At 35.9% G+C, this 17,289-nt stretch overlaps 1 protein-coding gene across 1 annotated transcript in view; it reads left to right on the top strand.

Moving 5' to 3' along the window:
- The first annotated feature begins 12,978 nt into the window (after nt 1–12,978).
- Zip71B (Zinc/iron regulated transporter-related protein 71B) overlaps nt 12,979–17,289 on the top strand; it is a 66,087-nt gene continuing 61,776 nt past the window's right edge. The window contains exon 1 of the mRNA XM_073983514.1: nt 12,979–14,020. Coding sequence (XP_073839615.1) covers nt 13,868–14,020 — 153 coding nt within the window. The 5' untranslated portion in view covers nt 12,979–13,867. The remainder of the gene's footprint in view (nt 14,021–17,289) is intronic.

Genomic DNA, 17,289 nt, shown 5'->3' with positions numbered 1-17,289 from the left:
GTAGCCCCCACATAATATTACTGTCCGATTTTAGATATTTGTGGATTTTAGCGACACTTTATGACCGATTCGGCTGAAATTTGGTATTTTGACCTCTTGGAAGATATGAATCCTTCGTACCAAATATTGTTAACATAAGTCAATGTTTTGTTTTAGACCCCACACAACGGACCACTCTGTTCAACAAATTTTGGCAATTTTTGGTCATTTTGGTCGTTAAAACGTAAGAATTGCTGTTTGTGCACATTTATTATAAATAATAATTAATTTCAATACAAAATGGACGTTGAAATAGTTTTGGCCAGAAAATTTGGATTTGGGACCATTGTGCATTGTCTACAAATATCATAAAAATCCAGTATTTTTGTATATACATATAATACATTGTAAAAAGTGGGCGTAGTTTGGTCTTTAGGACCTTAAAGGAGTACGTAAGTAATACACACAACCATCATTGTCCCGCAAATTAATTTTCAAATCGATACACTCATATTTTTTGCAAATACTGCGTTTCGTATAAAATAGGGCTAGGGGAGGTACCCCGACCCCTCCGAAATTCAACAAAATATGTAGCCTATTTTCACCGGGGGTCATCCCTGTACGTACCCTGAAAATATCAGGAAAATCTTTTCAGTAGATTCGTAGATATCACATATTTTAAAAAGTGGGCGTAAAAGTGGGCGTGGTTAAATTTTCTTCGGATAAAAACCTAACTTGGGCTATGACTAACATTTACACAAAAAATTATCCAAATCGGTCCAGCCGTTTTCAACTGATTCAATTACCAACAAACGACAATTGAGTTTTATATATAAAGATAAAGATTTTATGTGCAAATATGAAACAATTGTTGGGAATACTATAACGAAGAAAGATTTATGTCATGTTCACACGAGCGTTTGAAGTACGTTGTTCGCATCTCGAAATACGTACACGAATTAACCCGTTTCCACTACACCATTCGTAATTAAGAGAAACATAATTTAGTTTTCCTTACATTTTGTTTCCTCGTTTTCATGAGAATTTGAACACATAACACGTGTGACATATATTAAATGAGCAGGAAAAACACTAACCTTTCCTGCGAATGTATATTTTACATTTAATTGCACACTTTTCATTCATATTTTCCATTAGTTCTGAAAATTTTGGTATTTTCTGTATAGCTAATATGTTTCTATTTTCAAAATTAATGAGAGAGCGAGACATGTCAAAACAATATTTGTGTGTACAGACTTTCAGGCAGTTATTAGACTTTAGTTTCTAGATTGGTACGCCAATTTGAAACAATGGGCAAAAACTGTAACTGCAATGAAAGAGAATAAAAAAATTGCTATGCTTTGAATATATACACGCAGAAAAATATATGTTAGAAATATGTTTGGATACAAACAAATATTTATTTGGATCCAAACACCAAACATAATTTGTTTGTTTCCAAACAAATATACGTTTGCAACATTTTGTAACATATCTCAATTTAATATATTTGGGTACCAACATATTTTTTATGTTAGAACATATTTTTTATGGGTGGAGAGGATTTTTGTCAAAGAGATTAACAACAGGGCTCTCGCAGCTGCGGAAAGCTGGTTTATAATAAAGAGCTGTGTGCATGGTGTAATGCGTACAACACGTGCGTTTCGTGCTTTGTTGTTGTTAACCAACGTAGCAAGCGAAGAGAAAAAAATGGTATTAATTATGTTGGTCTTTTTCATCAGTGTTCTAGAGAACATCGCTGAGTAAAGACGGTAAAGTGAGTGAATAAATCAGTGTTTTGTCTTTTCTTAATGAAATTGTGCTTTTTAGTAAATTAAATGTCCCATACATTTTATAATTGAATCAAAAAGGTGAATAGAAATATTTTATGGGACAAGGAAGAAATCGCACTTAATATTGGTAATTACATCAATACATTTTCCATATACATACATATGTATCTTTGAAATATGGATGTACCTATTTATTACATTATATAATCATTTGATTCCAGGTGCCGATTTCCCGCTGATAATTTCAACTTTGAAGAAAATGTGTTTTATTTCACAACTAAGAAGAAGCGTTCAAGGATGTTTCTATAGGTGCCCGGACATAACTCCCACGGACATAACTCCCAAATTGATTTTGGGCTGCGCTTTGCGAACATAACTCCCAACGAAGCAAAGCGGACTTAACACCCAAAAAAATTGCGGACATAACTCCCAACGATTTTTTTCTTAATTTATAAATAATTTCTTTGCTTAATTTTGAAATTTATAGTTATACATTCTTTTAATTTTTAGAGTAGAAGTTAGAATGTAAGCGAAATTATACATTTGAGAAGGCCTAAGTGTCAACCAATACCGAAGTATCCACAAAATCCTCCTGAATTCATAAAATTATTTAAAAACGAAATTATGCCCGAAATTATGTAAGTAGCTCTATTTTTTCAAAAATATTATCGTTTTTCAGAAAGTATTTGAAAATTTGTACAAACACTTTTTATCTTCTTCAATTATGAACATATTTTTGTAAAAAATCGCGCGATTTTTTTCAAAAATATTTTCAACTTTTTATCTACTTAAATTGTGAAAATATTTTTGAATACTTTTAAAAAATGTTTATTTTCTTAAATTTTGAAAATATTTTTGTAAAAAATCGCGCGATTTTTTTCAAAAATATTTTCGCCTGCATCGCTTTTCGTTTTTCAGAAAGTATTTGAATATTTTTACAAAAACTATTTATTTTTTTAAATTGTAAAATTATTTTTGTAAAAAATCGCGCGATTTTTTCAAAAATATTTTCGACTGCGGCGCTTTTAGTTTTTGAGAATGTATTTGAATATTTTTATAAAAACTTTTTATTTTTTTAAACTGTGAAAATATTTTTGTAAAAAATCGCGCAATTTTTTCAAAGATATTTTCGACTGCGGCGCTTTTAGTTTTTGAGAATGTATTTGAATATTTTTATAAAAACTTTTTATCTCCTAAAATTGGGGAAAACTTGTGAAAATATTTTTGTAAAAAATCGCGCGATTTATTTCAAAAATATTTCGTTTTTCAGAAAGTATTTGAATATTTTTACAAAAACTTTTTATCTTCTTAAATTGTGAAAATATTTTTGTAACAAATCGCACGATTTTTTTCAGAAAGTATTTGCGAATTTTAAAAAACCTTTTTATTTTCCTGTAGGCAGCTATTTTCGTTTAAAATAGGGTTGAAGGCAAATTTTGAATATAGTTGTATTTGAGATGGCTACTACTTATTTTGTAGTTAATTTTCTTAAAAATTTTAAATCAATTATAAATTATTTTGTGAAATGAAAAATGCATATGAACTTAAAGTTAATTTTTAATTTTTTCTTATACATTTGAAATAAAAATTGTATTTAAATAAAAATCACTTAAAGTTTAAAAACGGACATAACTCCCATTGGGACTTATGTCCGCTAAGGGGGGTCGGGTCCAAAAAATTTGGGAGTTATGTCCGCAAACCAAAACGATTTTGGGAGTTATGTCCGTTGGGAGTTATGTCACGGCACCGTTTTTATATAATTTCTATTCTAATTTCTATATAACCTTATTTTAGAATTGTATTACTGATTAAATAATTTTCATTACTATTTTTTTATTAAAGTGACGTAAGAATTATTGGCCAATTTCCCCTTGTTTTGAGAACTTTTTTGACAATATATCAGAATTAATATATGTTCAGAAAACATTGATATATTAATAATCGCATATATTTTATATGGAATGTTGAGGGCCTTTCCTTTGTTTCCTACTTCACAAAAGTTCAAAATCACGGCTTCATTTTTCCACTCCAATTTTATTGATTTATGAGAATTATTTATGCAGTGGGAACGTTTAGATATCATATCGTTACACACTAGTATTTTTTGGTATTTACAGGTAGAATTTAAGAGTTATATAAATAAAGCAAAAAACGCCGAAACACGTGTCTTTGTTTTTGTTTCTTTTATTACGGTGCGGTGTCAGAATATGGTCAATTTTTCATTTTTGGAAATTCAGGGGTCAAATCGCTGTTATTGTCATAAAGAAACCAATTGTAGTTATTTCCCTAAATATATTTTGGTGTCCAATAGTGGTTTTCTTGATAGAGAACTAATGCTGAGCAATAGTACGTCTATCCATGATGAAACTCAAGCACCCAATTGCGGGTATGTAAATGACAAATTCTGTAGGCCATTCTTGCATCTGTCAATACACTAATTTTGGCGTCCAATCGTCGGACTTCTCTTATAATAATTCTGGTTTCCTATCGTGGATCTTCTCATAAATTGATCAGGAACTAGGAAAATTCTGGCCAACAGTCTTGAATTCTTTTAAAATGAAATTCTGGCACCCAATCCAAGGTCTATACATTTATTCTTTTAGCAAAAATTCATAAACACAATTTTTCCCAATCTACATTTTTTATACTCTCAGCTTTAGTCAAAATGTGCCTCATCGAAATAATGGTTTAAGGGCCAAAGTGTGTTTTGGAAGAAATCTGTTTCAGAAAACTTGGAGTCGACTTAGTTATCAGTAAAAAATATGAAATAAATAAATTAATAAATAAAAATACCTCTTTGGAAACGCTTTGCTTTTTTGCAACAAGTGTTCTCGGGACCCCTATTACTACAGTACATGTTTTTTCAGAGCAAGTCCATACTTCCAGAGAAAATGACTCGAAAGCTGTAAAGAATACCTACGGCCATCATGTGTAGTGGCTGGTGCGCACGACAACTTTCGAATCGTATACTGCGTTGGTCCAAACTTTGTTTATCGCAATATTTTTTCGAGCCACGTATGTTCAATGATAAAATCCATATTTTTTATTGGCAAGTTCATACGTCCGAAAATGGCTACACAATTCTAAAAATCGCGTAATACATAGCTTTGTGTTAAAGGATTTTGGTTGTGTAGCCGCTTTTCGATCTGTCCATAGATGAAAGTTTCAGTTCACATAGGCTAAGGGTATATTCCTGTCCGCAAAGTCGCCTGATACTTGTTGAGATTTTGACGAATCTGTTTCCGATCAGTTTTTTTTTTTTTTTTTTTTTTGATTTCGTTTGTTGTCAGAAAGTCCTTTGTCGAAGAAGGAAAAAGGAACATTTCTATAAATGTGCATGCATTGAAAGTACTTCCCAAAATACAATTCAAAGAGTAATCGACAGAAAAATCCCTGAACATGAAATTCAATGTAATTTCGAAATGTAGGAAATAAAAATCTTGATTATATTAACATTCGAAAGGTCGAACAAAACATAAAAATACGACAGAAAAATCCTTTTTTGTACAATATTATTATTATTATTATTATGGCATGTTTATTTACATCTTGTAATAAAACTTAGCCTATTCACAAAGATTATTTGTATATATTTTCCATTGATTTCTGTCTCGAGCTATTGTTCTAAGTTCGCTAAAAGATTTAGATGTTTCTTGAGTCACTGCTCTGCGCCAAGTAGATTTAGGGCGTCCTCTTTTTCTTTTTCCCTGTGGATTCCACTCCAGAGCTGCATGAGTTACATCGTTAGTGTCCTTTCGTAACGTATGTCCAATCCACCTGTATTTTCTGCGTTTAATTTCACGTTCTATTTCAATTTGGTTCGTCACTTGCAATAATCGCTCGTTGCTTATAGTTCGTGGCCACCATATTCTTAGAATTCTACGTAGGCACCTGTTGACGAAGCACTGTAGTTTGTGAGCTATCGCCTTTGTTACATACCAGGTCTCGCTTCCATAGATAAGAACAGATTTCACACACGCGTTGAAAATTCTGACTTTGGTGGGCTGTTTAATATTTTTGCAGCTCCACACACGACTCAATAGAGCAAAGGAGATTTTTGCTTTCCGCAGACGGTTGTCAATATCCGCTAGTGTTCCTCCGACGTCGTCAACAACACTGCCTAGATATTCGAATTTGCGAACATCTTCCATCTCTACGTTACCTATAGTCAGCGTGTTATCGTTGTTAGCGTTAATGCGCATACTTTTTGTTTTGGTTGTGTTAATTTTTAGGCCTACTTTCTTAGCCTCGTTATCAAGCAAGGTAACTTGTGTTTGCATATCCTGGTATCTATTTGCTAGTAACACGATATCATCAGCGTATGCCAGTTCGCAAAGTTTTCCACTTAGTCTCCAATTAATTCCCATATTCGCTTGGTTAACTACTTGCAGTATAAGGTCTAGTGTGGTAATAAACAACAGTGGGGATAAAGCGCATCCTTGTTTTACACCGCTGATCGTTGGGAATGGATCGCTGAGTTGTCCTTCGTGCACAACTCTGCATAGTCCTCCGTCATAGCTATTTTTAATAATGTTAATAATTTTTCTAGGGATGCCTTTGAATTCTAGCGCTTTCCATATACATTCTCTTTTAATTGCATCAAATGCTTTCTCAAAGTCTACAAATGTTAGATACAAACTTGAGTTAAGTTCGACGGACTGCTCTATGAGAATTCGGATGCTGTTGATATGGTCTGTGCAACTCTTGTTTGGTCTAAATCCAGCTTGGGTGTGTAAGATACTGTCGTTAAGCGAATCTTTTATTCGGCATAGTAATATTTTATTAAAAATTTTTGTTACGGACGGAATAATTGTTATACCGCGCCAATTGTTCCTGTTCTTTAAATCTCCCTTTTTAGGTATTTTTATTACTATAGATTCCTTCCATTCACTTGGTATATCTTTCAAATATTTTGAAAGAGGGGCAGAAACAGCTGTGCCACCTTTTGTGGATCGACCTTATAACATTCTGTAGGTATTGCATCTGCTCCGGCCGTTTTACCGGATTTTTGAGTCGATATTGCGTCCACAATTTCATCGAATGTTGGTGGTTCGGTAGAAATATCTAATCTTGGGCTTAGTGGATTGAATATTTGTAGTTCCTCCTCATTTTCATCGTGGATAACATTTAGTGTTCGTTCAAAATGTTGCTTCCACGCAATCATTTGCTCATTTTTATTTGTCAATAGAGTGCCGTTGTCGTCTACAATCATATTGGAACTTCTGGTCTTGGTTCCACTTAGCTGATTTATGATTTTAAAAAGATCCTTAGTATTTCCCTTTGCAGCAGCCTTTTCCGCATCTTTCCCGAGGTCGTCCATATACTTATTTTTATCAGCTCTGGTTTGTTTCTTGATTAATTTGTTTAGCCTTTCGTAATCTCTTTTAAATATCTCATATAGTGTAACATTATTCTCTTCTGTGGCTAGCATTTTCCGCTTTACTTCCCGCCGATATTCTATTAGTTTCCAACTCTCTTCTGTTATCCATTCTTTCCGCTCGGATTTGCTGTATCCAAGGGTCGATTCGCATGCATTCCTAAGTTCGTTTTTTAGCCTTTGCCATATCTCGTCGTTGGTGCTATCATCATAGTTGATATTTATTTCCTCCACTTTTCTTCGCAGTTCATTTCTCGTTGCATCATTTTGAAGCTTGTCGGTATCAAATCTTCTTCTTCCTATGGTGTTTGTGCGGGTTTTTCTTATCATGTTTAACTTAAGTTCACTGACCACAAGATAGTGATCACTTCCTATTTCGGCGCTTCTTCTGTTCCTCACATCAGAGCAAATATTAAACCATTCTCGGGAGATGCAGATATGGTCAATTTGAGATTCAAATGTTCCCGTCGGTGATTTCCATGTTACTTTATGTATTTCCTTATGCGGGAAGACAGACCCAGCAATCTTTAGATCGTGATTGCTGCATGTCTCTAGTAACAGCTCGCCATTTTCGTTGCAGGATCCTAGCGCATGTTTCCCCATTATACTTTCATAATCATGATTGTGGCATCCTATTTGGGCGTTGAAGTCGCCCATTAGTATAGTGATGTCTCTGTTTGGTATCTCTGATAGGGTTTTGTCTAATAGGCTATACAGGGCTTCTTTGTGGGCGAATTCGCCGTCCTCTGTAGGCGCGTATACCTTCTGCTTTTTGCTGCCAGCCTCGCAGTGATGATTCTTTCGGAAACTGGTTTCCATGTCAATAAGGCTTTTTTTGCTTTTATGGAGAGGTAAATTCCAACTCCTTTTATATGAGGGTCCTTCTCGTTTGGCATTCCAGAGTGCAAAAGCAGTCCGCCGTTTTTGCTAGGAGTTTCCCCGCTTTCGTTCCATCTAACCTCGCTTAAGCCCACAATATCCATTTTTAATCTTGCGCATTCAGCTGTAAGTTGATCAAATTTACCACTTTGGAACAATGTTCTGACATTCCAATGTCCACACCTTATCCTTTTCCGTTTGCCATGTGTCGTCAACTGATTTCCATTATTATTCATTATCTTTGTAAATACTCGAATCTTTATAAATTTCAGCAGTACATAGAGGATTATTCTTTGACTGCCTAGCCCGGTGGTAGGGCTGCTACCTTTTGGCCTCCGAGCATGCCATAGTACTCCCCACTTAATGCGAGCAGAGGTTTTGTAGCCGTCGACTCTCGAATAGACGCTACAGAGTTGTGGTTGGTTCGTCCGCCGTAGTTGTAGTATGTCAATATTACGTCCTGCACCGTTGACCTCCCACCTTGGAATCACAATAGACATTTACTAATTTGTAGCAAGACCAGCATCAAATAATCTCAACGGACGACACTGCGGTGGAACAGAAATTACATATATCATAAAAAATGGTTGATATAGTGACGTGCCAAGTGATCCCTTTGGAAGTTGACAGGTTGGTCGGTGAGCATAAGCTGAACAAGTCGTTAAATCATCTGAAGGGTTGCAACATTGGAGCCGGAATCAATTAATAGTGGACAACGGTTGGTGTGGAAAGAAGGAAGATAGAAGAATAGCCTGATAAATCCGTAGAGGTGCGCAAGTTATTTCAATCTTCAGCAATGATGAACACGAAGAGAGCATTTGAATCGTGAATCGTACGAAAAAGTAAAGGCGAGTGCTCATCTTGTTCATCTATGATCTACAGTTTATCGAACACCCTGAGAGTGACAGGGCGTAGAGCAGAGTACTACGTCGCATTAGGTCTCTTCCTGCCGACGATGAACCACCACAATTTACAATGCATGATGTTGCGAATGTCATCAGGAACGCTAAACCATCTAAGGCGTTGGCTCCTGATGGAATCTCCATGGTAATGCTGAAACAGCTGAATGAGCCGGGAGTCGAGTATCTCACTAAAGTTCTCAAACTAGCCAACCACATCGTTCCCGAAGTCTGAAAATGGGCAGGGTGGTCCCGCTACTGGAGCCAGACAAGGATGCCAGCAAAGGTGAATCGTACATACCGATTTCGCTTTTGTCGCCCGTAACAAAGACCTTGAGGCTTTAGTCCTCACCAGCGTCAGAAATAACTATACAGTTGCCGATCATCACCATGAGTTCCGTAAGCAGCACATCACGACAAGAGCGCTGTACGCCATATCCACACTAGGGTTATGACTTTTTTACAATCTCATATCCCTGTATCATGTTTTGACGATTCAATAAAAAAAGCTCATGCACAAAAAGCTTTAAAAGTTTTCATATGTGAGCTTTTTCGAAAATTTTTTGGAGTCACTTTAAGCACATATATAACTCAAAACAAGCTTTAAAGTCGCACGACATAACCAAAATGACATAAGCTTTTGTTTCTCACCAATTTAATAGCCAATTTGTACATATATATCATTTTATATCGTATATAACTTTATTCCATATATCATATCAAGTGAAAGTGGTTTGTGCATGACCTTTTTCAATATTTAAATGAAATAAAAGTTATTTTTGTACTAATAGGCAAAAGTTCATTCATTCTCGCTGCTGGAAATCATTTTTGAGAAAAAGAAGTCAAAAAGTCATAACCCTAATCCACACATATTAATCGAGGACTCAACCAGATCAAGCAGTGTGATAGAACAATGCAGGTGGCGCTTGACTTATCAAAAGTCTTTGATACTGTCAAGCACTCCACGCTGTTTGAGGTCATCGAGCAGACAATCCTCCGGTCAAGTTTGAAACGCTGGATAACCAATTATATGTATGGACGCCATTCGTACGGGGAATTCAGGAACAAGAAGTCCAATTCCCGTGGGTGAAAAAGAGAGCTAGGGGTCCCATTCGACAGCATGTTCATGTCGTCTGCGCATGCCCCAGCTATCTGCGACAAGCTGAGATGTAAGAACAGGGTCCTCAAGTCCATAGCCGGCAACGGGGGTGCAGATAAAGTAACTTTGCTGACCACATATAACGTTTTATCCGCGAATATAAGTGCAACGCGATGGAAAAATATTCAAACCGGTCGGAATGCCGCTCAGAGAATTGCAACAGGGTGCCACCTGATATCTTTAGGGGACCATCTGTATAAGGAGACAAAGATTCTACTAGCACAGTAACACAATGACATGCTTTCATTGCAGTACTTGCTCCGGTGTTACAGTAAGAGCCATCCCAATCAGCATATGGAGGATATTACCCCCACCAAGGCATGTCAGGAGGGATCTTTATCATCTAGAAAGGGAGATCCAACGTTACAAGAGAGAATCCCTAGGTCAACAGTTTCAGATTCCATAAACAATTATCGTGTGAATGCTGTCCTCGGAGAACATTTCCCGTCTATCGCAGCTGAGGAGGTGCAGTTTTTGTGAGCAAATTCAAAATTTATTCAATTGGTTCCGATATACCCGGCAACTATATTTATGAGGCGTGTATGAATCGTCCGCAGCTACGGACGTACGCTCCCTTTATACCATACGAACATGGAGCGAATTGCCCGAAGGCGCCAAGGTCGTGGTGTAATCCACAGTTATGGATTCCGACCTGGAAGGTACGAAATTCGTATTCGAAGCCAATAACGAAGAACCCCGTCAAATGTTGTTTATTAAAATCCGCAGTGAGGGATTTCGATACATAATAACGATAACGGTTCGACAATTACGGCAGGTTCAGGAGAAGTGAGTAAATGCGCCTATAAAAAAATGACCTGATGTTAAAGCTACCAGTTTACCAAGACTATGCGACATAGGGCACAGAGGACGCGGATTTAAACAAGCCTCTATCCTAGCTACTACGGTGGCAAGTTCTTCAAAAGTAAGCCGAACGTTTTCATCCCAGAGCCAGATTAAGCAGAAAAGCGAATTTACAAACATATCAAGTACTGTTGCAACAACAACAACAATGTTTACTGTTTAACAACTTAGCTGCTACTCATTGGGGCTTTAGTGGAATTCTGTAACTCATTTTTTGAGTTACCGACAAAAATCGGTAAAATGAAATCGCAAAATTATGAATGAAAAGTATCAATAAAAGTTGACAACACTGTTGCTATCGTTAAGACTTAGCGACAACTTTATTTTGGTTGTTAACTTACCGACAAATTTCGTTAATTACCGAAATTACAAGCATTTTAATTTTACCGATTTTTGTCAGTAACTCGAAAAATGAGTTACAGAATTCCAACAGGTTTCAACGAGGCTCCGTTCATATCTTACAGTCGGTACCCTGACTACAAACCTAAAACACCGATGGTCACGGGGCAGTGTTGGCGAATTTGACGATTTATCATCATTTTGACGAAAACAGGATAACTATATGTTAACCAACATTTAACGAAAGAATTTAAGGAAAACAGTGTTGCAAATTCGATTTTGTGAGATTTTGTAATTTTCTTAGCAATTGAAAATTTTCGTTACGATTGTTGATGGATGAAAATCGTCTATCTCGTTGTGAAAAATGTTGGAGTCCAGCTTTCTGTGCTCTTTAAGCGGTCAGTTTGTCAGTTATGACCGAAAGACTGGACGGTCCCACAGTTCGCCTGGTGAACGCTTTTTAGGGCGGTATTTACCGCTGTGGGTTGTATATCTTATGTAGTCAGTCTCATTTTCATACCTATAAGTGAAAAATTCAAATTAAGCGGTAACCAAACCTAGTTTTGGACAATGTTGACGACTTTCCAAATTTTATTGACGATTTGACGATTTTTTTGGTGATTTCCGACCAAAAACTGTCGGCAACACTGTCACGGGGTCATTTTACACTCCGGTATTAGGGTATCTCTTTTTTGCTAGGAAATCGCTGCCCGATATGTGTCGCTCATCCCAAAAATATACTATGAGATATTCAGTGCATCTTTTGGTTTGCGACAAGTTCAAGGTGGACTTCATTCTTTATAACATGTAAGATCAATATTTGTCTTACATTAGCTGTGTTCCTTTACTTACCTGAGGTTACCATTTTTCCCATTTGTTACCATTTTTAACCTGCAAAGCGTTCCTTAACCCGAAAAAGTGGCAAAACTGGAAGCAATTTTTAAGAGAGTGAAAGTGGAGAGAGAGCGAAGATGGCTTTCTCTTCTACCACAGGCTACCAGCAAAATTTCTGCAAGTAAAAAATGGCAGAACTGATTTTTCGACTTTTGTTTGACGATTATTTCACAAATAGACGATAAACAGAAGAAAAAGCCGAAAGCTGACAAAACTAAATTAAAAACTGTGAAATAAAAGACGAAAATTGATTTTTTTATGTTTCTTTTTGACATTGCTGCCAGATATACCATTTTTCCGTTCCTTTACTTTTCTGGTAAAAATGTTCATGAGAGAGCAATTTTGAGCAACTTTGACACTTTTCTCTTTTACCACCCTTACCATTAATAAAGTAAAGGAACAAAGCTATTGTCTTGCTTTCAGTTCGAAATCGATGTTCAACTTAGCTAACATACAACGGCGGTCATCATTAGTGAGTCTAAATATGTTTGTAAAATGCTAATTTTGGGGAATTGAAAGGTGTAATATTTTCATTACACCGAACGCACCTTAAACTAATTGAAGACAGTGAATGAAATGTTTTATTAAATTACAATTCCTACAACGTTTTACACATTACAATAAAAGGTAAGAGAGCATATTTACATAGTTTTCATTCATAAGTTCCATGATTATCTCTGCCATTCACGTATATTCTGTTTCCTTTGTAACGTTCAAAATTGCTTAGCAAATACAAATTTTTGCAACAAACTTTTTTTCAAAACGAGCTTATTTCTATGTGCAAAAGCTTCCTGCATTACGGTCGTAAAAGAAACGAGTAAGCAGCGATAATAATTGTATGCGATTGATGGGATGATGGTAACTCGCTTTTGTCCGCAGCCAGCAGCACATTATCAATCTACATATAGAGGAGAGTCAGCGTAAATTAAGAGCTCAATTTGCCGGAGGCGTTTAAGGCAGCAAGCAAGCAACAAAGCGGTAAAACACACGACCACCAGTCAGTCAAATCAAAGGTAGTTCGAGTACGGTGGTGATCGCTGGTGATATACAGCAGTTAAACACAAGTAATTCACAACTACGTTACTAACATCAGCAGTAGTTGATGAACCACGGACAAGTGAGTGAGCGAATTGAGTGGTCGAGCGGCCAAAAAATAGCGTAGATTACCGCGAGTACACCACACATCGAATCCAAAGCACGATTTTATTGGCGACAAAGTGAAAGATGTTATAATAAAAAATAATACCTCAATCACATAAATAAAAACAACAACCACGACAAAGTAAAGAAAATTACCCTATAGAAGAAAGAAATAATAATAAACAAATAAATAAAAGATGCACAGAAATATTGTATAAAGAAATTATTGTTTGAGTGATACCAAAACGAGAAAAAACAACAACTTGTTTCTTTTGTTAATGGTGTTTTTGTTTAGTTAACAGCAACAACAACAAATAAATATTATTATGCATTTGTGAAGAAGATCGATTTGCCACAATTACAAATAAAACAAAAAAATTACATAAATATTAAAATACAAGTGAACAGAAACAAGCGAAACAAAACACCAAGCGTTTCGATCCGGCAAAGTTCAAGAGTAAAAAAACACAACAACAATAAGCTAACGAACGAACAAAAAAGGAAGTTTCGAATAAAAAAGTTAACGCTTCATTCATTCAATTCAAATATGGCCACATTCAATATGCAATTCATGCTTTTCATCTGTGTCACCTGCATTGCGGCGATGACAATAACTGAAGTTCAGGCAGCTACCGAATACAACCGTTATTTAGCACATCTTTTTCAAAAATACGGAAATGGTGGCACTATGTCATTCGAGGTAAGTGTTGAGAGAGAAATAACAACAATGTTGACAAACGAAATTAGCGGGATATTATGGATGAAATAGGGGATTTTTTACTTTTAGCATTCTTTGAAAAAAATTATTCTGACTAAATATACTCACACACTCAACAGTTTAGGTATAAAATTTCGCAAGGTATAATTTTCAATATTCGATGAATAATGTTCCTTTACAGTATACTCTTAAATATTTTGTCTTAAAAAGATCGGAAGTAAGCGTTCTACTCTCGTTGATCTTTAATGATATATGCTACTAAATGGTAATAGGTATGTCCCCATACCATATTGCAAAAATTACACTGTGCAACTCGGGAAATGCAAACAACTTCTAGTGGTCATTTTCTGAAAGTACATATTGAGACTACAAAAACCTTAGTTGGGTTTTATGTTGTTAGATCAGGTTAGGATTTTATGGCCTCATCTAAACCGGGCTAAAACGAGCCTTTTTTCCACTGATAGGACCTTTATCTCAGAAACTAATAAGAATTTTGCTTTGCAATCTTCAGCGACCGAACCAAAATCGTAAAAATATAGAAACGTTTATATAATTTATGTAATACTGGTCAGTACCCAGCAAAAAAAGTCATTACCAAGTAATGACTTTATTCAGTAAATTTTGGCAGTTGTAACTACTTACTAATTGACCGTAAAAGTCATTATTTTTACATGGGGATGTCATAGGAAGGAAGTACTTCCTTAAATGTGTACACAAAGTACATATTTAACCACTTACCCGTAGTCGAAAAGGACGCTAAAAGCACATGTTCTATTTTTAGATCAATTGAGGTGAAAATATATTCAAATTCAACACTGCACACTTTTTGTTTTTTGTTTTTTCCTTTTCTTTTATTTCGGTTCCTTCTAGTTTCGAACACACGAACTTCTGATTTGTAGTCAAACACACTACACACTAGGCCACTCGTACAAATAGTAAGGGTTGTTTAAAAACATTCATGTACATCAACATTTCTTCGTAATTTTGTCAACAAAAAACTCCATGCTGACGGTGAGCTTTGAACACACAAACCTAGGATTTGTAGTCAGACACACTAGCCCTGTGCCACCGTACTTATTCCTTTGTTAGTAAGTAGTAAGTAATGATGTAACTAGTTATATGTTAACTGTTATATATGTACTGTCTGATAATGCGGAGGGTAATGAGTACTCATTACCTGGTAATGCAGAAAGTAATGACATGTGCCTACCAAATTTTTGCTGGGTAGCAGCTAAACTGTTGTGTGTTGTACCAAGTAACCTTTCGCAGAATTTTCCAAATAATGTGTCCAGTAATTCTTTAGAACATTCTGAATCTCTAAAATGCTCATTTCACGTTGTTTAAGCGGTATTTCATATCATACCTTTTACAAAACATATATATTTCAAACAATGTTCACACAGGGAGTTTATTCTCATATTTGGGATTTATTCTCATATTGGGATGCATTGTTGAAATATCTATCAAACTGTCGTTGAAAATTATGCTAGAAAGTTGTGTATTATATTCTAGTGAGTATTTTTCCTAAAAATAACATTAAGAAAAATTTAACAGTTTTGAAGATACGCTGCGAAATATATGTATATATAAGTTATATTATATATTATAAAATTTGAGATATATTATAAAATTTGAGACAATAAGTGCAGTTTTTGGAGTTCATTATTCCTCCAAATATTTTCTTTTTGCTCTTATTTAGAAGTTAGCTGCAGAGGTCAAAACAAGATTCGTATTGGTTTCAGAGATATAGCCCCGATTTACTTTAAAAATTCAATATTTAACCATGTTTAGATGAAGTAAAATCCGAATCCGATCAAAGAAAACAAACCCCAAATACGGTTTTTGTCTATTGTGTCTTTACTTTCATAAAATCCTCGGCAGAAGTTATTTGCATACTATTATCTAAAAAATGTTGCACAGTGTTGTTAAAAATAAGTAAAATGTAGCAGTCGACCTTTTCGACAGAGATATACCCTCAGCATGTGCCACCGTGGTGCAATGGTATGCACACCCGCCTTGCACGCAGAAGGTCGTGGGTTCGATTCCTCGGCTAGGCAACATCAAACATTTTCTCAACGGTGGCAAAATACCCCTCAGTAATGTTGGCGACATTTCCTGAGTATTTCAGCCTTGAAAAACTTCTCCATAAGTGGTGTCTTAAGACACGCCGTTCGGACTCCGCGATAAACAGTAGGTCCCATATCATTGAGCTAAATATGAATCGGGGTGCACTCATTGATATGAGAGAAGTCTCCCTTGTCCCGTATGGGATGTTGTGGAACAATGTTTTTGTTTATGTGTGAATTAATACTTAAGTCTGTGGGCAGTTACACAACCGAAATACTTTTTCGAAAAAAAACTAGTATTTTGTGGCTTTTTTGGACGTATGAACTTACAAAACAAGTAAAAAAGTATTAGAGATATACCCCTCAAAGATGGATTTGTTGCGGAGGTGTACCTGAAGGAATGGACTATATTGGAAGTGGATCTCATTTTGGGAGTAATTCATTTCGATAGATACCGCTAAGAGCTTTTGGACCATTATGTCAGGAATCATGGACTTGCCCACGAAAACATAATATCGCAGTAACAGGACCACAAGTTGTACCTTCGGTAAAAATGTACAAAGGATCGTCGAACAGACCTCAAACTGCCCTTACACAATGTTGAACTTTTTGAGGGAGGTACACTAAGTGGACTGATATGTCCCGTTATGTCCCACCTTAGAATATTTTCAAATTTTTGCGTGAGAGGTACCGGAAAGTGTATTCCAAGACATATTACGATATGCAAGGTTTGTGCTAACGCAGTATCCGATTATTGCGCAGGCTAGTGCACATGGTGCCCTTAGGGGTTGTACCATCGAAATAGGGTCTCGAGTACAAAAATGTTGCTTCGAGAATTATCGTGCGCACCATTACGGCCCGAGGGAGTGGACCAAATATTACTTGGACAAAATATTACGACGTTCAAATTTTGAACCGAATCGGTTGATCCCTTCGAGAGTTATTGTGCGCTCCAGCATGCCAAACAGCAGAACGGATAATCGACTCCAAACTGTCTAAAACGAATTTCGTCCAACATACATACATATGTATGCACATACTTGGGTCCTAAAACCATTATTATTTTAGCCCGAATAAATGCGGACATTTTTTAATAAAATTGATTTCAATTAATGCGCAAAACCAATTTGGAGAAACTATTACTAAACGCAAAGTGGTACACTGTTCGAGAGTTGTCGTTCAGCA

This window comes from Musca autumnalis, unplaced genomic scaffold (genome assembly GCF_047663935.1).
Source record: "Musca autumnalis isolate F117 unplaced genomic scaffold, ASM4766393v1 scaffold_4, whole genome shotgun sequence".
In the NCBI taxonomy this organism is placed as follows: Eukaryota; Metazoa; Arthropoda; class Insecta; order Diptera; family Muscidae; genus Musca; species Musca autumnalis.
Note: the sequence above shows the minus strand (reverse complement) of the source record. Positions and strands in the feature narration are given on the sequence as shown.